This window comes from Macaca nemestrina, chromosome 1 (assembly GCF_043159975.1).
Source record: "Macaca nemestrina isolate mMacNem1 chromosome 1, mMacNem.hap1, whole genome shotgun sequence".
Taxonomy (NCBI): domain Eukaryota; kingdom Metazoa; phylum Chordata; class Mammalia; order Primates; family Cercopithecidae; genus Macaca; species Macaca nemestrina.
In genome coordinates, this window is record NC_092125.1 from 168,344,589 (window position 1) to 168,366,408 (window position 21,820).

At 41.5% G+C, this 21,820-nt stretch overlaps 1 protein-coding gene across 4 annotated transcripts in view; it reads right to left on the minus strand.

Moving 5' to 3' along the window:
* The window catches only part of LOC105498457 (DnaJ heat shock protein family (Hsp40) member C6), a 155,582-nt gene extending 135,040 nt beyond the window's left edge, over positions 1-20,542 (minus strand). Inside the window, exon 1 of one of the 4 annotated variants that reach the window (XM_024798183.2) lies at positions 20,395-20,542. In XM_024798183.2, coding sequence (XP_024653951.2) covers positions 20,395-20,509 — 115 coding nt within the window. In that variant the 5' untranslated portion in view covers positions 20,510-20,542. Of the gene's footprint in view, positions 1-10,053; positions 10,318-20,394 lie in introns of those variants that run through there. The other 3 variants (XM_024798185.2, XM_024798184.2, XM_011770601.3) reach the window with 3 other exon arrangements.
* Positions 20,543-21,820: the final 1,278 nt, after the last annotated feature.

Genomic DNA, 21,820 nt, shown 5'->3' on the forward strand with positions numbered 1-21,820 from the left:
CAAAACTGAAAAAGAAATAAAAGGGCTAAGTATACAGAAAATGAAGGAACATATGGGACAGGGTAAAAAGTTCTAACATAAAGGTACCTGGAGTCCCAGAAAGAGAAAAAGGAACAAAACACTGTTTGGAGAGATAATTGCAGAGAATTATGATAATTACAGAAAACCTCAAGCCGCACAGATTCAAGGACTGAAAACCCCAAGCAGGATAAATACAAGGAAAACCACACCTGGGACAAGTGTTGAAAACCAAATCAATTAAGAAAAGTCTTAACAGCAGCCAAAGAAAAAAGATGCAACACCAAATAACAACATAAGACTGACTGACAGCCTACTTTGAAAGGATGAAAACCAGAAGACAACGGGATAACATGTTTTAAAGTGCTGGGGGAACATCTGCTTCCCCAGAATTCTATACACCTAGTAAAATTAACCTTCAAAAGCAAAGACAAAATCAACTCATTTCCAGATCATAAAAACTGAGAATATTTGTTTCTAGTATATATGCACTACAAGAAATCCTAAAGGGAGTTTTTTTCATGCAAAAGGAAAAGATCCCAGAGGGAAAACACAAAAAATCAGAAAGAAAAAAAACCAATGAATAGGGTAAACATGTGGGTAAATTTAAATGAATATTCCATAAAACAATCATTTTAGTGTCCTATGGGGCTTTAATAAATGTATAATTAAAACAAAATACAATAATAACACAAAAGGCAGAAAGTGAGGTGAGGGAGGAGATAGGGTAAATGGACCTAAAGTCTTCTAAGAGCATAACATTGTCTGAAACATGATTAAGTATAAGTAGCACTGGGGTAATCACTTGCACACGTGCGCAGGCGCACACACACACACAAAAGTCAAATGAAAACAAATGTGTAACGAATATGTGAGAAAGTTAAAAATAATGCTTGCTTAATCCAAAAGAAAGTGGTATATAAAACAGATGGGACACGAATAAGAAACAAGGAGTAACACGGTAGCTATAGCACTTAACATATCAGTAATTATATTAAATGGTTTAAATATTCAAACTAAAGACCATATTGTCAGATTAGATTTTTTAAAAATTCACTTACGGCCGCTTATAAAAGATACAGATTACATATATGGGCATAGAAAAAAGTAAAGTATAGGCTGGGCATGGTGGCTCACACCTGTAATCCCAGCACTTTGGGAGGCCAAGGTGAGCGGATTACCTGAGGTCAGGAGTTCGAGACCAGCCTGGCCAACATGGCAAAACCCCGTCTCTACTAAAAATACAAAAATTAGCTGGTTGTGGTGGCACGCACCTGTAGTCCCAGCTACTTGGGAGGCTGAGGCAGGAGAATTGCTTGAACCCAGGAGGCGGAGGATGCAGTGAGCCAAGATCATACCACTGCAATCCAGCCTGGGTGACAGAGCGAGACTCCTTCTCAAAAAAATATATAATAATAAAAAAAAAAAAGAAAACGTATACAAATGGGAAAAGATCTACCATGTATCTATTAACCCAGTTGGTATAGCTACATTAATATCAAAAAGGTAGATTATAAGGGAGTATTGCTCAAGATAAGGAAAGACATTTCATAATGAAGCTATAACAACTATAACTGTATATGGTATGCACCTAATAACAGAGCCACAGAATTAAGTAAAGCAAAAATTGGCAAATATAAAAGGAAAAATAGGCAAATCTAAAATTATAATGGAAGAGTTTGCCCTCTCTTGGGAACCAACAGAATGAGAAAAAAATCAGTGAGGACACAGAAGATTCGCACCTCGGGATTAACAAACTGAAATAATTAACATATGTAGAACACGGAACCAAACTATCTTAGTATGCACATTCTTTTAAGTACAACATATACATATAAAAATTGATCATACGAAGGGTCACAAAGCAAGTCTAAAACATTTCCAAGTCATCCAAAATATATTCTCTGACTACAGTCAGAGCAAGCTAGAAATCAATGGCAAAAAGAGAACTAGAAACTACCCAACTGTTTAAAAATTTAAAAGTATGTTGTTACATTACCTTATGGGTCAAAAAAATCAAAAAGAAAAGTATAAAATATTTTAAACTAAATAATGAATATGACATAACAATACTTGCAGGTGGGCACAAAAGCTATGCTTAAAGACTATCATACATACAGCTTAAAGGATTTGTTTTTTCATTGAGACAGAGTCTTGCTGTGTCACCCAGGCTGGAATACAGTGGCATGATCTCAGCTCACTGCAACCTCCGCCTTCCAGGTTCAAGTAATTATCCTGTCTCAGCCTCCCGAGTAGCTGGGATTACAGGCACACGCCACCATGCCCAACTAATTCTTGTAATTTTTCAGTACAGACAGGGTTTCACGACACTGGCTAAGCTGGTCTCGAACTCCTGACCTTGTGATCCGCCTGCCTTGGACTCTCAAAGTGCTGGGATTACAGGCGTGAGCCACCATGCCTGGCCAGCTTAAAGGATATTAATGTGTAGCCTTAAATGAAAACAGTTTTAAAAAGAAAAGCTGAAAATCAAAGATACAAACTTCCATCTCAAAAAACTAAAAAAGAAGTCAAAAGTTATAGCCAAAGAGTATAAGAGGAAATAATAAAGACAAAAGCAGGAACTCATGAGATGAAAAATAAACGTATAATACAAAAAATTAACCAAGTAAAAGATTACAGAGACTACTCAAATTTATAAGACCTTGACAATATTGCATCAAAATAAGTGAGAATTACTAGGACAATAAATAGAAATGCCCCTATCAGAAATAAAAAACAGGGACAAGAGCACACCACCTAAAAAGATCATAAGAGAATATAAAGCAAACCTTATGTGAAAATTCAGATGAAATGGACAAATTCCTAAAAAAACACAATTTATTAAAACACACACAAAAATAGGAAATCTGAACAGCACACACTATTAAAACAACTGAAGCCAAGCAGAGTGGCTCATGCCTATAAGCCCAACACTTTGGGAGGCCTAGGCGACAGGATCACTTCAGGACAGGAGTTCAAGATCAGCCTGGGCAACATAGTGAGACCTCATCTTTACAAAAGTAAAATAAACAAATAAACAAACAAACATAGTTTAAAACCTTCCAAGAACAAAATTTCCAGGCCCAAATGGCTTCACCAGTGAATTTTTCCAGACATTTAAAGAATAATTCTAATCTCACAAAAATCTTCCAGGAAATAGAGAAATAGGAAATACTTCCTAATTCATTTTACAAGGTCAACATATCTTTGATGCCAAAACGTGGCAAGGGCACCACAACAAAAGGAAATCGCAGGTTAATCTCTCTCATGGACAATGATAATCCTCAATAAAATATTAGCAAGTCAAATCCAGCAATATATAAAAAGATATCACAACCAAGTTGTTTGTTCCAAAAATGCAAAGTTGGTTTAACATTCAAGAATCACTGAAATTCACCATATTAACAGAATAAAATAATCATATGATCCACATAATACAGAAAAATATTTGTTAAAACTCAGAACTGATTCATGATCAAAACTTAGTACAGTAGGAATAGAAGGTAACTTCCTTAATCTAATTTTTTAAGTGTCCATATAAATCCCCCATCAAATGTTGTACTTAATGGTGAAAATGTGATAGCTTTTCCCCTAAGATCAATAACAAGATAAGAATACTCACCATCACTGCTTCTATTCAACATTATAAGAGAGATCCTAGCTAGTACAATGAGACAAAGGGGAAAAAGTATAAGGATTGGAAAGAAGAAATAAAACTGTCATTATTTACAGAAAAATAAACGGTATACACAGTAAGCCCCCTAAAATCTAAAAACTATTGAAATTAATAAGTGAATTTAGCAAGGTCACTGAAATAAGGTCAACATATAAAATCAATGATATTTCTTTTTTTTTTTTTTTTTTTTTTTTTTTTGAGATGGAGTCTCGGTCTGTTGCCCAGGCTGGAATGTGCAGTGGTGTGATCTTGGCTCACTGCAATCTCCACCTCCTGGTTCAAGCCATCCTCCCACCCAGCCTCCTGAGTAGCTAGGAATACAGGCACATGCCACCACACCCAGCTAAGTTTTTTTGTACTTTTAGTAGAGACAGGGTTTCACCACGTTGGCCAGGCTGGTCTCCAACTCCTGACCTCAAGTGTTCCGCCTGCCTCCACCTCCGAAAGTGCTAGGATTTCAGGCATGAGCCACCACACCTGGCCTAATCAACTCTATTTCTACATCCCAGGAATAAACAATTAGAAAATGAAATTCTAAAGTGCCACAGAGAGTCAAATACCGTATGATCTCACTTGTATGTGGAATCTAAAAAAGCCAAACTTAACAGAATTAGAGAATCAAAAGGTGGTTACCAGAGGCTGGGAGGTGGGGGCATGGGCAGGGAAAGGGGCAATGCTGATCAATAGGCGCAAAGTTACAGTTAGACAGAAGAATAAGTTTTGGTGTCCTATTGCACAGCACTGTGACTAGAGTTAATAATAATGTGTTGTATATTTCAAAATTACTAAAAGAGGATTTTAAATGTTCTCATCACGAAGAAATGATAAATATTTGAGGTGATAAATGTGCTAATCAGCCTGATTTGATCATTCCAAAATGTAGATCTCTGTATCAAAACATCACATGGTACCCCATAAATAGTTACTGTCAAGTCAAAAATAAAAATGAAAAAATAATAATGTTTTTTAAGTTGATAAAAAAAAAAAACCAAGGTCAAAACTTGAGACTGGTGGTGCCCTCAACAGTTACGCTAGGAAGATTGTCCTGCTGAGAGAACATAAATAAAACGTTTTTTAAAAATTTGCCAGGTGAGGTGGCTCACACCTGTAATCCCAGCACTTTGGGATGCCAAAAGTGGCAGATGACTTGAGGTCAGGAGTTGGTGACCAGCCTAGTCAACATGGTGAAACGCTGTTTCTACTAAAAATACAAAAATTAGCTGGGTGTGGTGGTGTGCACCTGTAATCCCAGCTACTAGGGAGGCTGAGGCAGGAGAATTGCTTAAACCTGGAAGGTGGACGTTGCAGTGAGCCAAGATCACCACTGCACTCCTGCCTGAGTGACAGAGCAAGACTCCGTCTCAAAAATAATAATAATAAAATAAAAAATAAAAATGTAAGTGGCAGTAACAATAGCATAAAAATAATCAATGACCAGTGATATCACTCTTAGAAGATTTATAACCCTTTTAACCCAGTATATCTGCCCTTTAAAGAGGGTAGTTTACACTCAGCTCCATCTCATTGTTGCAGACTGCTCTAATCTTTATTAAAGAAGCCATAAATACCTTATTGAACCTATAGTCTCCAAAAGTTTTAATGTTGGTTCGAATTATTTTAAAATGTTCAGGGGTAAAAATCAAATCATTTTGTAAACTCTGAGTAACACAGATACATATAAATATAAAAATATTTTGTATTTTCTTGTTTAGTATCTCAAAATGAAATTTAAAGATGAAATAATCAACCTAACACAAAATTAAACTATACATATGTATATATACATATGTTTCAACTGTAATGTAAAAGAGAAGCGAAATAAGTTATTTACAATAAAGCAACATGGATTTCAATATGCAAATGCTCAGACAAGACTATATTGGAAAACATAATTAAGTAGGTAGCTACTTGCATCTGTATACAGATTTTATGATTCAGGTGTGTTATATTGGTATCTAAAACACAAGTGGCATTGCTTTGGGTAAGTGATTTCCTGAACAAAATTCAGTATAATCTTCCTTAGATTTACACAGCATTTTTAATCCTGGAAGTTTCAGTGTATAGTGAAACCAATTTATGATCTAAGCCCAAAAAAGTATAGAAGGTTTTCACCTACATCTTCGGCAAAACGTTTGAAAATTGCCCAGGACATGAGCTAATTCATCATTGAATGGAGCAGTCCAGAACACTGGAAGGCACTATCATTTCTAGTTTCTGCCAATGAATGCTACTAGTGCCCCTCAACCATATGACCATCCAATAACACACCTGCAGATTTCCAGTGTGTCCCCCAAAAAGCAATACCACACCCATTCATTACCACTGGCATAGACCAGTCTCTAATCCCAGCTTAACCACATGCTACCCTTGAAGCTCTGAGAAGTCACTCGGTCATTTACAGATCACCCCAGCTAAAGTATCATTTCACCAACTCACCCAGTTACAAGCAACAGTGACAAAAATCCTTGAATTTGAGTTTTCTCTAAAAGTATCAAAGTCGTCATGATGTTTAAGAAAAATCACTTCTTAAAAATTTATTTATACTTATTTTGAATTACAGATTAGAGGATGAACACCACACTATTTTTTAATATTTAGATCCTAAAAGTCTGACTGACTCTGCTCAAACCCAATTAGATTTTGTAATAACTTCCAGTGAAAAGCTGTCTCAGGAACCATTGGCATAGACAACTTTTTTTTTTTTTTTTGGATACAGGGTCTTACTCTGTCACCCAGGCTGGAGTGCAGTCTTGCTATCTCAGCTCACCGCAACCTCTGCCTCCCAGGTTCAAGCGATTGTCTTGCCTCAGGCTGCTGAATAGTTGGGATTACAGGCGCCTGCCACCACACGCGGCTCATTTTTGTATTTTTAGTAGAGACGGGGTTTCACCATGTTGGCCAGGCTGGTCTTGAACTCCTGACCTCAAGTGATCCGCCACCTCAGCCTCCCAAAGTGCTGGGATTACAGGCGTGAGCCACCGCGCCCAGTCATGACAACTTTTAAATCCTACTATTAAAATGTTATGTGTAACTTTGTTTGCTAAACAAATGCCATGTTTGCCATTTTTAAATAAAATCTAGAAAAATAACAGAAAAACTGGAATGAGAACTATTTTCTTTGACCTCTTATAGACCAAAAAAAAAAATTTCACCCAAATTTTCAGTCTTCATTCTTATTATTTTGTACCTCCGCCTCTAAGACCTTGCTGCATAACATACTCAAAGAACTTAGTAAAAAGAAAATTTGGAGCTGAATTTGAAGAGTTAAAGTATCTGTTTTCCAAATAAAAACAACCTAAAACATCAGTCAAAAGTCATCATTTTCTAGGGTTCACATCTCCCTTTTTATATAGGTAAGTTAATTCTCAAATGTTGAGAATTTTATTAAAAACTGTAATTTTACAGAGTACAGGGCTACTTATTTTCAAGTACTTGCCTACCATGTGAATGGTTTTGGAGATTAAAAAAAGACCTGGTTTTGAATCATGGCTCTGCCATTAACTAGCTATGTATCCCTGTACAAAATTCTTAATCCATTTCTTCAAAATAAAATACCACCTACCTTGCAGTGTTGTGACAATATGTAAAGCACCTCCCAGAGAGCTTTTCACATAACAGTTGTTCATTAAATAGGAGCTATAGTTGTTATTATTATAATTAGCTGTCATGTTTGCCAATATCTACTTATTAACTCACTCAACTATTTTCTTTTCAGTTGCCTTATACTTAATTTCTTTTTCCTGGCTTGCAAAACATTTTGAGATATGCTGGATCAATGTTACACAATGTCTTTTGTATTAAAAACCTCATTGAATTGTCCTAAGACGAACTAAAAAGATGGAAAGGGCAGGCAGGCAGTTCTTAAGCCACAAGTCAACATTTACTGAACCACTCATGTGATGGTAGCTCTCCATTTTAGAGAGAAAGAAACTGAGACCCAAAGAAATAAAGAGTCCTGTCCTAGGTCACAAATGAATTATAACTGAACAAGCCAGAGTCTACCAATCTTGACTCCAAACCCGAGGCTCTTTCCAGTATAAAGTAAAATAAAAATTTTAAATACTGGTCAGACACGGTGGCTCACGCCTGTAATTCCAGCACTTTGGGAAGCCGAGGCAGATGGATCGCCTGCGGTCTGGAGTTGGAGACCAGCCTGGCCAACATGGTGAAACCCCGTCTCTGCTAAAAATACAAAAATTAACCGGCCATGGTGGCATGCGCCTGTAATCCCAGCTACTTGGGAGGCTGAGGCAGGAGAATCGCTTGAACCTGGGAGGCAGAGATTGCAGTGAGCAGAGATCGCACCATTGCACTCCCACCTGGGCAACAGGGCATGACTCTGTCTCAAAAAAAAAATTCTAAATACCAATTCTCCTTTAAAAAAAAGTCCAGGGATCTGAGCTTAAAACACACTGATACACTGAGAAACCAGGAGTGTTTCCATTTCAAACAATGTTGAATATTAACCTTAACCTGAGCCTCCAATTCAGGCAGCTTTAATTTTTTTTCTAAATCATGTCCATGGCCTAGCATGACTTGGCAAATAAGCAATTTTTTTTTCTCTCCAATAAGCCCTTTCTCCAACCACTGAAAACAACAAAGGAAAAACCAACATTCTTCCTAGAGTTAATTTTAAAATACTTCGATTTCACACACAGGTAATACCTACTCGTAAATGCTGGCTTAGAAACAGGAGTGAACAGGTCCTCTTCCCGCTTACTAGGCCCATGCATAGCTGTTTTCTTCCCCACTAAGGCTGCTTCATTAAAATGTAAACGTCAAAACCACATAGATCAATACGTGGATGTGAAAGATCCAGAGCCTATGAGATGTTAATACAAACACCACTACCTGGCCCTTTTGAAAGCCTCAATTATGGAAAGTGGGATTGTTTAAGAGCCTTCATTACAGTTTCATAGATTAAAATACCATTCTCTCCATTGGCATTAGGTTGTGAGTGGGCTTTTTTTTTTTTTTTTTTTCCTTCTTTTTCTAACGTTGAATATGTATACATCATTGCCCACCACCAGGAGGGGATTCCTATAACAAGGCAGAGAGGGTGGCAGGCTCCCGCGGACTGGAGAAGGCCAAGACCGGCGGCGCTGCGCGCAGAGAGCTTTGGGGCCTCCGTTGTTGCACCCCTCACCCAAAGAACTTAGCTCGGGTGCCGGGAGGGTCGCTGCGCGAAACCTGCCCGCGGGGCTGCGTGCCAGCCCCCACCTGCGCACCCAAGCCCCCAAGCCCAAAGGGAAAGCGCCGGGGCCTCCTTAAAACCCAGCGCACTCGAAGCGCAGTCTGCTGCGCAGCGGCTCGCACGGAAACCGGGTGAAAAGAAAGGGGGGCCGGCGAACCCTAAAATTAGCGTTCCGGAAGCAGCGGCCCGGCACCGCCGCGCGGAGACAGCGTCCTCCGCCCGGGCGACAGCGCGAGCGCTCTCCCCCGGGCGCGCGGCCCCTCTGCGCCCTTCCTGGGCACGCGGGCCAGGAGCACGACCAGCTCGATAGGAAGGAAGGGCTCCCCCCGGAAACGGGATCGGGGAACACGTGTAGCCTCCGGAGACCTAAGGGTCCATTGCTCCTCCCCCAAATGCGGCAGAACATTTAAGGAGCCTCCGAATTTAAAACCCCAGAATCCTCCAGAATGCTTGTTGTTGAACTTAAAATTTGGTTGGCTCATTTTTCAGTGAGCCTTTTCCTTTTTTGAGTTTTTATTTAAATCGGTTTCTCTCTTCCCCCATCCCCCCCCCAACAGAATTAGAGTGTTGGGAGGTGAGGGGGAGGTAAGGAGTGGAGGCTGATGGAGTGGGGGTAGTTTACATCCCAACATTTCTCTGCAAGATAAACAGTTCTGAAGGTCAGCGACGGCTCCCCATGGAGCGCTCCTAAAAAGATTAATGTTCATTAAAGGATTCTCCGTCAGCGTTTACCTTGAGAACCCAAACTGTTTTAAGTCCCAAGTATTTCAGATATTCCAATTCTAATAATGTATTGAAAACCTGTATATTCATTATTAACTATTGTGAACACCCCCAAAATAAAATTATCAAAAATCTGGGAGCTAGTCTAAGGAAATCTGTGAAAGCTGTGTTACTCAGCCAAGATTAAATGAAGAATGCAAAAATAGAGTTATATTTAGTACTACAAAAATGGAAAGCTGAATGACACAATATTTGGAAACTAGAAGCTAGTCATTTTTTAAAGTCATCATATTTATTATATAACTAGAATGTTAATATAGGCACGGTAATTTTAAACTAGTCATTAATACAAACTAAATATGTCTGTGGAGTGACATCGCATCCCTAGGATCTTTTAGCCTTTAGCCCTCTCTTAGCCATCCTTCTGCAGTCCGCCCCTTACCTTTATTTTCAGAATCTTTCATTCTCTGCTTCCTCCCTCTGCTGCAAATGAGCAGGAAAGTCCGTCTGATTCTGCAACCCTGACTTTTGATTTGTCATTCACAGTCAGCGGTCTCGGGGGCGAAGTCTCTCAACGGAGGAGCACTCGGGCTATGATAATTGCATGCAAGTCGGTGTGCGGGGTTATAATTTTGCTTATACTGGAGCGGAAAGGATGGGGATGAAGGCAGACGTAAACACAAATTCCAAAACATGGCATGGAACCGGATCTGGAGCCGAGGTTTGCCTTTCCTTCCCTCAGGATAGGGAACCAACTGTTTAGCGCCTCCTCATCTCTGAATTGAAAGGGGAATGTCTGTGTCATGCACCAGGTTTATTTTCAGATGATAAGTCAGCTTTGGAGGAGGATTAAGAGCCCTGTACTTTCATTCATTCATTCAACATTTATTTTACCTCTCTGTGGACCAGGCTGTATGCTAAGTACTGGGGATACAACAATGCACAGGACCAGCCCTCGGTCCTCAAGCTGCTCACAGGCGTTATAGTACAAAGGCATACAGTGCAATATAATGGCCTGTGTCTGCTGCATGGACACAAGTTATTGAACCCATTTCACCCAGGCCTAAGTTGATACTCAAGGAGGCTTTAGTGACTGGTTGTAAGCCACTGAGTGGCAGACTAGGAATAGGCATGAGGATACCAAACCATAAGACCCCTCTGTTGGAGAGTAAGGAGGATTCAAGTAAATCTTTCAGTCATTCAGTTCACTTACTCTAAATCATTTCACAGCTCAGATTCATTCATTCATTCCTTCAATCATTTATTCAACACATGGTTATTTGTGCCAGGCACTATTCCACCTGTTAGGGTTTCAGGTCCCTGCCTTCTTGGCTATTGCACTCTGGTGCAAGGATTCAAACAGGTAATGTAGACATATAATAAATGGCAATAAATGTTGTGAAGAAAAATGAAACATGGTAATGAAGTAACAGGGGTGCCATTTTAGGTAGGGTGGCCAAGGGAGGTGCCATTTTACTTGTTTTATGGAAAATGGGTAAGAGTCATCACAGTCTCTTCCAAACGGCTTCACTCAGAAACTGTTCTTTAATTCTGAACCCTCCCAATCTCCTCTGCTTCATGCATACTCACTGATGGATGGTGTTTATTCCCCATGATACAGATTGGTAAACTGGTAGCCAGAAAGACTAACTGACTCAAATACATAACGAAATTGGAAGAAGAGCAACAGAAAGGAATACATCTTCCTGTTACTCTCGTCCTCAGAAATTACTGAGTTAAATGCAATATTGATATTAAAAATTTGCGGGACTAGGCATTAAAAGGGTTGAAGACCTATCTCTACCATCTCTACCTTTTATTAACTGAGTAGTGTAGGGCAAGTGACAGAACCTCTCTGGCATGAGTTTTCTCATCTGTAAAGTGGGAATAATCATAGCTGTCCTATATATGTACTGGGTTGTTCATATCATTAAAGGGAGAACAGAATTTTGTAAACAAAACACTAAATAAATGTAGGGTATAATTACCAACTGCTTGGGCACATTTAAGAGGACTAATTGTCAGTGTTCACCTGTTCATTACTGCAACCCGAGAGTCAAATATAGCTATAATGTGAGAGCTTTCATGGCTATTAGGGGGCCTTGAGTTGACTTCTCGTTGCCACAACTGGAAGACTCCCTGAAAGCTTTGGGAACTTTAAGTATTTGTTTTTGGTTCCATCTTTCCTTGGCAGTGGATAATATCTTTCTGCTGTCTTTGACAACTTAAGACCAATAAGGAAAATCTGCCTTCATTACAACTCCTTACCAGCCACCAAATGAGACATTGGCTAAACCACATCAGAGAAACTGACATCTTTATCTCCAAGGACCAAGTCCAGGATAGCCAAAATGTGCCCAAGAGGAGCACTTTGGGGGACTGAGAAGGTGAGGGAGTAGATGGTGAGAAGCCATCATTCATGCACTCTTTTATTCAATAATATTCATGGTACCAGCACTGCTGTGAACACTAGGAATGACACAGTGCTGAACAAAACATTCTCTGTCCTCAGGAGCCTGTGGTCTCAGGTCAAGAGGCTTCCACTAGATATGCCAGTTTACCAAAGTAGGCAAAAAAACTCCAAGGCGTGGGTTTGAATAGTAGGGCAAAAGCTCCAAAGCAAAAGAGGACTGGGAGAGGTGGCTGATGCCTGTAATCCCAGCACTTTAGGAGGCCAAGGTGGTAGGATTGCTTGAGGTCAGGAGTTCAAAACCAGCCTGGGCAACATAGTGAGACCCTGTCTCTACGAAAAAAATTTTTTAGTTTGCTGGGCATGATGGCATGAGCCTGTGGTCCAGCTACTTGGGAGGCTGAGATGGGAGGATGCTTGAGTCTGGGAGGTCAAGGCTGCAATGAGCCATGGGCAACAGAGCAAGAAAGACCCTGGGTGACAGACCAGACTGTGTCTCAAAAAATAAATAAAATAAAGCGTAAGAGAATGGATTCAAACATGGGCCCTGCCATGTACCAGCCCCTGGAATATAAGCTGAGACAAGCTGCTGCACCTCTCTTAAGTTTCCATTTTCTGCAGGATGGAGGCGATAATGGTACCCATCTTCCACAGCTGGGTGAGGCTCAAACAAGTTAATACGTTTAAGGTTCATAGCACAAAGCCTGACACATAAGGGCTCCATAAATGCTGTAAGATGAGTAGTATTACCTTGTAACTGGGTCAAGTTTACTCCCCTAAGCTTCAGTTTCCTCATAAAATATGAAAAATAATAACTAGTTTGTAGGATTATTGTGAGAATTACATATGAAGAAGAATATGAAGTCGTTGGCATAAAGGAATAAAGGAATAACCAATCACCAACCACCCTCACTCCAGGCCCTTTTTAAAATTTTTTTTATTTTTAATTTTTGTGGGTACATAGTAGGTATATATATTTATGAGGTACATGAGAAATTTTGATACAGGCATGCCACGTGTAATAATCACATCATGGAATATGGAGTATCCATCCCCTCAAGCATTTATCCTTTGTGTTACAAACAATCCAATTATACTCTTTCAGTTATTTTAACATGTACAATTAAATCATTATTGACTGTAGTCACCTTGTTGTGCTATCAAATACTAGGTCTTATTCATTCTTTCTAACTATTCCAGGCCCTTTTTAATAAAGAAGGCTCCCCAAACCAAAATTTTAAAAAGACCAATGCTAGGAGTAGAAAGGAAGTAGAAGAAGGGAAGGAAGACACCCATTTATATTGCAAAAGGAAGTAATAATGTTTTCAAAAGTGTAGTCATTTCTAGGGGTATTTGCATTGTACCTAACATTGTATTTTGAAAAGTTTCAAACACACCAAAAAGTTGAAAGAATTATTCAGTGGCCCCATATCCAAGTACATTTGGGTATATTTGCTTCATCACATGTGTCTGTTTCTCTATCCAACTTTAATTGATCTTTTTTCTCCTTAAGTTGAAAGAGGTTTGAAGGCCTCATCAAATATAAAGAGCCTTTATTTTCCCTCCTGATGCAGTATTTCCAGAAGCACAGGCCTCCTGATTCTGTGGCTATTCCAAGCAGAGCTGGGTGAACTCTCAGAAGTCTTGTCATGTCACACAGTAAATCTCAAGGCCACACCCAGTTAAGGACCAGGATGGAGTCTAGAGCTTTCCACAACAAGGCAATATCTCTGTCAGACCCCAAGCTTCAGATAAACTGGTACTGAGGATGATTAGAAACAGCCGCTAATGGACAAGATGCTCTATCTCAAAAACTGGGTTTAGGAAAAGCTTCAGGCAGGCTCCGCTGGCCACTAAGTCCCTTGACAACCCTGCACATCCTTGCCTTGTTAGATGCCACTCTGAGTCACTAAACCAGTGACTCATGCTCAGCAAGCGAGGCCATCTTGAGAGCTAAACTGAAGCGAATTTTCAAGAACAACGAGTGAAATCCTGAATTGAAAGAGAATAAGGCTTTTTATTGTCCGAGCAAAACAAAAATGAAAGGAAAAAAAACACTGCTGTCATACTGTGGATTAAACTTTCCCAGCTGCAAATTTTACTCTGAGGAAACACTGGGCACCAAAAAAAAATAAGTAAATTAAAAAAAAAAAAAAGCTTTTACATGCCCTTGGAATTTTTGAGGCATTTTAATTCTTGATTAGTTGATAGATAAGCAGAGACCTAGAACACATGTCCCAAATTAGGCAGATGAAATGATCTTTCAATGACTTGTCTAGAGCTTCTGCTTGCTTAGTCATTCATTCCCAAAGAGTGGCTTTACCTGCAACCCCACACTCGGTCTTCCTGCACCCAGCCAAGCTTCTGTCTGGCTTGCTCAAAGCACCCAAATGGCCAGAAAAGAGGTGAGAAGAAAAAAGAAAATGTGCTTACTGCGGGGAGGGGGTAGATGTTTAGGATTAGGGCTAGCCACAGAGAAGAGGGCAGCATGGGTTATATGGAGTACCTACTATATGCCAAGCTATTTTCTTATCATCATCATCATACATTTGTTGAGAACTTACTATTTGGCAAGCATTGTCTTTAATGCAATGACTCAGAGCAGACCTCCAGGGTTTGAATCCCAGCTTACTAGTTGTATAACTTTGGAAATGTTACTGAACCTCTCTCTGCTTCAGTTTTTCTTATGTGTAAAATGAAAGCTGTAAAACAGGATTATTATAAGAATAAAATAAAATCATACACAATCTTTAAGACAGTGGCTGGCACATAATGTGACAAAAGCAATGCACACGTTAACTCTTGCCATTCGTTTTATTAGATGAGAAAAACGAGGCAGAGAGGCAAGAAGACTTGCCAAAGGAGACACATAGCTAAACATAGCAAAGTCCAGAATCGTCATGTCATTTATTTCTCACACAGTCCTGTGAGGGAAATGGGAAGGAAAGGAGAGTAGCTTCACCTGCAACACCACACTCGGTCTTCCTTTTATTGGTAAGAGTTTGGAAACCCAAGACGGTCTAGTAATTTACACGTCACAAGTTGGCAAGTAGGAGAGTTGAGATTTAAACCCACATTTGCTGACTGTAAAACCCTTGCTCATCCTACTAGGTCAGTGGTTCTCAACCTTTAGCACGTGTCAGAATTACTGCAGAGTTTATTAAAACACATTTCCAGGTCCCAGTCTCCTATCCCTCCCCATCCTCCCATCCTCCCACCCCTCAGTTTGTGATTTGGTAGCTCTGAGAGGGGGCCTAGAATTTGCATTTCTAACAAGATCCTGAGTGATGTTGATGCTGCTGGTCTCATGCTGCTGGTCTAGAAACCAAGCTTGGAGAACCACGGCTCTCTACAATCATGCACCTGTATGCAGAACAGGTGGTAGGAGGAGAGCCAGAGCCACAGACCCAAAGATTGTGGGTCAGTAAGGTTTTCCCACTCTGACAAAGTGTTGGTTACTTCCCATAGCCTGGCTAATAAACCTTGTATTTACACAGCCCTTTCATTTTTATGGTCTCATTTGATCTCTCTAATATCCTTAGGAATAGGCTAGGTAGGGATCATGACCTCCATTCAATGTGGCTTGTTTTTAGGGACATATGGCTAGACAATGGCAGTGAGAGAATAAACCACTGATCAACGTGACAGAAATTCTGTCCTTTTCTCCAAGTAAATTGTTCTGGAAAATACTATCTACTGATGGACAATGACTCTAGTTCCAACCTGTGTCTTCCCAGAGAATACCATAGCTCAGGAAAGGGCTCCTCGCCCGCCACAGGGTTTAGAGGAAGGAATTTCTGGTGGGAGGAACTCAAGGCCAGTTATCTACCATAATTTCAAGGGCTAGAGAAGTCTACTGCTCATAAAATGCTTTCCTCATTTGCTCCCTTTTCTGTAACCTACAAACTTTGATATTTGAGTAAAATGGTTTTCTGGAATGGATGGAAGCATTTGGAGGGTTAATTTCAATTCAGCACAGCTTGTTCATTTAGAACTACTGGCATAATTAAGTATATTTTTAAAAGTTGTTTAGACCTCTAAACCAACAAATAATTCATATCCAGAATATTTAAAGAATTCCTAAAATGGATAAGAAAAAAAAAAAAAAAACACCAAGTTAAAGAAATGAGAAAGACATCAATAGGCCTTTCACAAAGGTTCACACAAGAATGGCCAATATTCATGTGAAAAGATACTCAGCTTCATTATTCGTCAAGAAAATTCAATATAAAACAACATGGAATACCATTTCATACCCATCAAATTAGCAAGCATTTAAAAGTCTGACCATATTCAGTAAGGAATCAGGGAGCTTATACACAGTTGGCAGAAACTGAATTCGCACAAATATACAAAGGTCAACTTGGCAATAGCTCTCAAAATCAAAAATATATATATACAGTTTGATGCAGTAATTGTCCCTTTAGATAGTTATGCTAAACTTTTAGTGACAAATGTTCAGAGTGTAAATTTCAGAGTCATTCTCTTTGGAAATATATAAAAATGGAAGGAATCTTTCATTCCAGACATATTTATTGAATGTCTGCTATGTTCAGGACACAGTATTAGGATGAAAAGATGACAGAAATCCTTAGAAGCTATGTTCCTTCACCCCTGCAGCCTCCTGATGAAAAAGAAGAAGGTGGCAGAAAGAAGGACCTTCTGGTTGACGCAGAAGGGTTAACTGCCCCAAAAAAGCCTCCAGCTGTGGTTGCTTCCTAGAGGGCACTGAACTTTTAACCGTATTTTGAGTGTGATCATATGGTTGACAATCTAGACTAAGCATTAATCTAGACTAACAGCAGTCTGGACTATTATGAAACTCTACACTATTATTAGTCTATATTAACAATAGTATACGAATAGTAGTCTAGATTTTCAGCCATATTAATATTATGGTTTTCTAATAATTTCTAGACTTTTCTAGGTTTTCTAGACTATTCTAGGTTTTCTAGACTATTTTCTAAGAATAGTCTACATTTTCAACCATATTAATATTAGGTTTTGTTTTATTAATATGAATACATATAATAGTAAACCTAATATTAATAAAAATAACCAGCCCTTTGTGAACCTCTATGTACCAGAAGTGCATTTAATCATCACAGTTACATGACATAGGAATTGTCATCCTCATTCTTCAGATAATATATAACTCCATTTTTGGAAGACTAAGGACATTGTCTAATATCACACAGCTTATTAATGTGCCATTTATGAGTGGCAGATTCAAATAATAGCCTGTCTGACATCAAAGCATATGATTCTAGATGCCCAAAGTGATGTTAACATCATCATAAGAAATTCAGGTTAACTTTAAAAAATCAAATAAAATTGAAATATAGATTTCTTTTATTGTATAATATTTATTCATTTTACTTCCCTCTTCTATGAGTATAGCTATTGAAACATGTTTTTTCATGTATGGAGGGAGATGTGGCAGAAAGGATGTTGTATAGACAGGCCTGAATCTGCCACTCACCAGTCACATGACCTCCAGCATATCACTTGGTATCTCTTGCTTCACCTTCCTTTATATATAAAATGGGGGAAATACATAACATCTGCCCTCTCTCCTTCCAGGGGTATTGTCAAGATCTAAACAAAAGCCTGTAGTTGAACTATTCTTTAAGATGTCAAGTATCATGTAACATTAGATATTAGAATGGCTTTATACCCAGGGCTTATGAGGAAAGGGGAAGATAGATAGTAGAGGAATGTAGTGAGCAGCCAAGATCCTATCTAAGAAAAGAGAGGTGTGGGATGGCAATGAGCCCTGGGAAGCTGTGAGTAAACGCTAGGTCAGGAACACAGAAGCAGAGATGGTTTTTTAGGCACTACAGATCTGGTTTTAAAAATTATAAAACTAATGCAGGAACAGAAAACCAAACACCAGTTGTTCTCACTTATAAGTGGGAGCTGAACAATGAGAACACATGGACACAGGGAGGGGACCAACACACACTGGGGCCCGTGGTGGTGAGGGCAGGGGAGGGAGAGCATCAGGAAGAATAGCTAATGCATGCTGGGCTTAATACCTAAGTGAAGGGTTGATAGGTGCAGCAAACCACCTTGGCACACCTTTACCTATGTAACAAACCTGAACATCCTGTATGTGTATCCCAGAACAAATATTTTAAAAATTAAACTAAAAATTATAAGACTAGAACACTTATTCTAACCCAAGTTACTACAGTGGCAATATTCATTTATTCCTCTTTTGTAAGCATTCACACAACATCTGGAATAACACTATGCATGTAATTATCACTCAAGGGATACTTGTTGCAATCATCGATTTCATTTAAGCTCATGATAAGAAGTGGTCAGCCTTCCGCCCTATTTAGTTTCAGCAATAGTTCTTTTTGTTTGTTTGTTTGAGACAGAATCTCACTCTGTGACCCAGGCTGGAGTGCAGTGGTGCAATCTCAGCTCACTGCAGCCTCTGCCTCTTGGGTTCAAGCGATTTTCCTGCCTCAGCCTCCCAGGTAGCTGGGACTACAGGTGTACGCCACCACACCCAGCTAATTTTTGTATTTTTAGTAGAGACGGGGTTTCACCACCGTGGCCAGGCTGGTCTCGAACTCCTGACCTTAAGTGATCTGTCCGCCTCGCCTCCCAAAGTGCTGGGATTACAGGATTGAGCCACCGCGCCCGGCCTCAGCAATAGTTCTTGATGACAGTACAGAACGAATTTTATTGGTGCACCGACTTAAAAAAAGTAGGAACACATACTTGGAAGCCGGCAAGATGACAATGACAAGCTGCAGAGTCTCCCTAACAACCACCAATAGAAAAGCTTGTTTTTAATGCAATAAATAAATATTTGAAAGATAATTATTGCTGGTCATTTTCAAATTTATTTTTATAATGCTTACTAGGTACTAACACTTTGTAACTACTAACTCGTTTAATTCATTAATTTATTTAATCCTCAAAACACCAGGAGTGGGTGAGGTGACTATATCGATGGCAGGGTCCTGGTGCAGTCTGGCTCTGCCCTGCATCTGGTCGGCCATTTTAGAAATAAGGCATGTCAACCCCTCAGAGGAAGGATCCTCAGACGATGGAAACAGACAAAAGGGACAAGACAAGACACATTTATAAGCAGTATCTACACAGTACCAAGCCCTGCACTTAGCCTGGTGGGGGATGCAAAGATGAAATGGATGAGAATGTGGAATCTTTAATACCAGATGAACAGTGACAAACGCTCTACAGGTGACGAAATGCTAAAGGAGGGGTTACAGGTGGCAGGAACCCCAAAGATTTCAGGGAAGAGACTGCATTTGTGCTAGTCTTGGCAGGAGGGTAGGAATCCGGCAGGCTGAGATGCGGGCATGGACACTGCAAACAGAGAAAAGCCGGGAACCAGCAGATCAGGTCACTTCCCTGCTTAGCACACTTCAGTGTTTTTTCCCAGCTCATGTTGAATAAAATCTGAACTCCTCCTCATGTTCTGCCCAGACCTCATCCGGGCCCTGCATCCCTCACTTTCCCCTTGCTCAGTTCAGGCACTCTGGGAACCTTTTCACTTGCTATTCTCTATTACTCGGCTCCACGCTGGAGTAACTCCTCGTCAGTCCTCGGGTCTCCGCTAACTTGCAGTGCCTCGGAGAGGCCTTCCCAGTCCGCCTGCCAAGGAAACTCGGGCCCCCTGCCTTTTTTCCTCTCTCAGCAGACTATCTGATTCCCTCCAAGCACACATAGCAATGTGTACCGGGCTTTCTCTGTTTTGCGTGTGTAATGTCTGTCTTCCTCTCTCGAAGCAGTTCCACAAGCCCTTGCCCATCGTGTTCTCCTCCGATCAAGGCAGATGGAGGGGCTCGATAAAAATTGTGGAATGAATGAATGGAGTGAGTCAGTGATTGGCTGTGAGTTGAGGCCCTGGCGAGGACAGGACTGAGTGTGCTAGGAAATAGTTTATCGCGGCGAGAGCTTCGAGATCACCGCAGGCAGGTAGAAAGGAGGTGGGTACAGGGCAGGAGGACCTTAAAGGGACCCTCGGGTTCGGATTCATTCCCCCAAAGGGCACTGCATTGCAGGCGCCAGGCCAGGTGCAGGGGCGGGGACAAGCTAACCTCAATGAGGCTGTGTCGCCGCGCCACCGTGGCTTCCCTGTGTCCAGAGCCAAAGCAACGAGCAGGGGCTAGGGGAAAGGAGACTGTGCCGAGACAAAACCCTGCGCTTCCCCAGTGGTGCGCTTCCCCAGCGGTCCCCGTCCCCGCGGCCAAGGGTCGGGTTCGGGGGTCGCCTAGGCATCCAGGCTCCCGGGGCCGAGAACGCGGCCCGAGAGACCGCCGGGGACCGCCCCGCCGCCGCGGCGCCCCTGCCTCAGGGTAACAGGTCCCGACCGGCCGCGCCCACACTCACCCTGCCCCGCCTGGCGAGCTGAGCGCGGCCTCCACAGCCGCCGGGTCGCCTTCCACGGCCGCTGCAAGGAAAACAGCTTCCGGCTCTTCTGGCCTCCCTTCTCAGTGGCGCCCATCGGTGCGCCGCGCCCTCCCCCGCCGCCGCCGCCCGAGCCGAGCGCCACCGCTCGCCGCCGCCGCCGCGTCTGCCAGGTGCCGGGCCGCTGCCGGGAGACGCGCGCCGAGGGCGGAGCTTAGGGCCTGGAGCCGTGGCTGGCGCGGACCGGGGAGGCGTCCCCGCCCGGCCCACACGGCGGCGCCTGGCGCCCGAGGCGTGGGGGTGAGCGCTGGCCCGCGCCCCTCACTCGGGAGGCACAGTTAGCACCCTTAATTAATACAGAAGTCCTGGGGGGCGCTCACCCATTTTATCTCCCAGTTACAAACCATACACTCCACGCTCCGAGAGGGTAAGGCATCTGCCCACAATCACACAGCGCTAAAGAAATTCCAGAGCCCTAGGCTCTGACGATGTTTACTCACACCGTGCTACCGCCTCAGAATGAAACAACATCACGTTAGAAAGTGGTTTTAATTCTGACAGATATTCCTGTTTTCCTAATACAAGGGATTACTAGTCACCCATGATTTTTTGAGAACCTGTTCCATGTCCAGCTACTTTTACACACATTTCATGAAACCTCATTGCAACCCCATGGTGTGGGAGGCGTTTCCCATTTTCCAGATGAGGAAACTGAAATGGCGGAACTGAAGCTCCCTCACCCATCCCCATGCCACCACTGGTCTCTGTTGAGATTTTGCTTGGAATTGCGAGAGACTGAGAGGAAGATCAAAACCAACGCCCTTGAACACGACCTGGCTGCAATAATAATAGCTAATATTTATAGAATGCTTTTTATGTGGCAGATTTTACATACTGCTCAGGCTGGAGTGCAATGACGTCATCTCAGTTCACCACAACCTCTGCCTCCCGGGTTCAAATGATTCTCCTGCCTCAGCCTCCCGAATAATACTCGGGGGGCAGAAACAATCTCCAAACTCAACAGATGGGGAAGCTGAGCATCAGAGAGTACAGGTTAGATATCTAAAACCTCAATCAAGGTTTTACGTTAGGTCAAATTATGAAATTGCCATTTTTGTAGGCCCAAACAATATCAGACAAGAGCTTCTATAGGTGACCAAAATTAAAATCACTGGTGGAGATCGGGCACGGTGGCTCACACCTGTAATCCCAGCACTTCGGGCAGCCAAGGCAGTCAGATCACTTGAGCCCAGGAGTTCAAGAGCAGCCTTCGCGGCAAAGCAAAAACCTGTCTCTACCAAAAATGCATACACACACACACACACACACACACACATATTAGCCAGGCATGGTGGAACACACCTGCAGTCCCAGCTACTCAGGAGGCTGAGGTGGGAGAATCACCTGT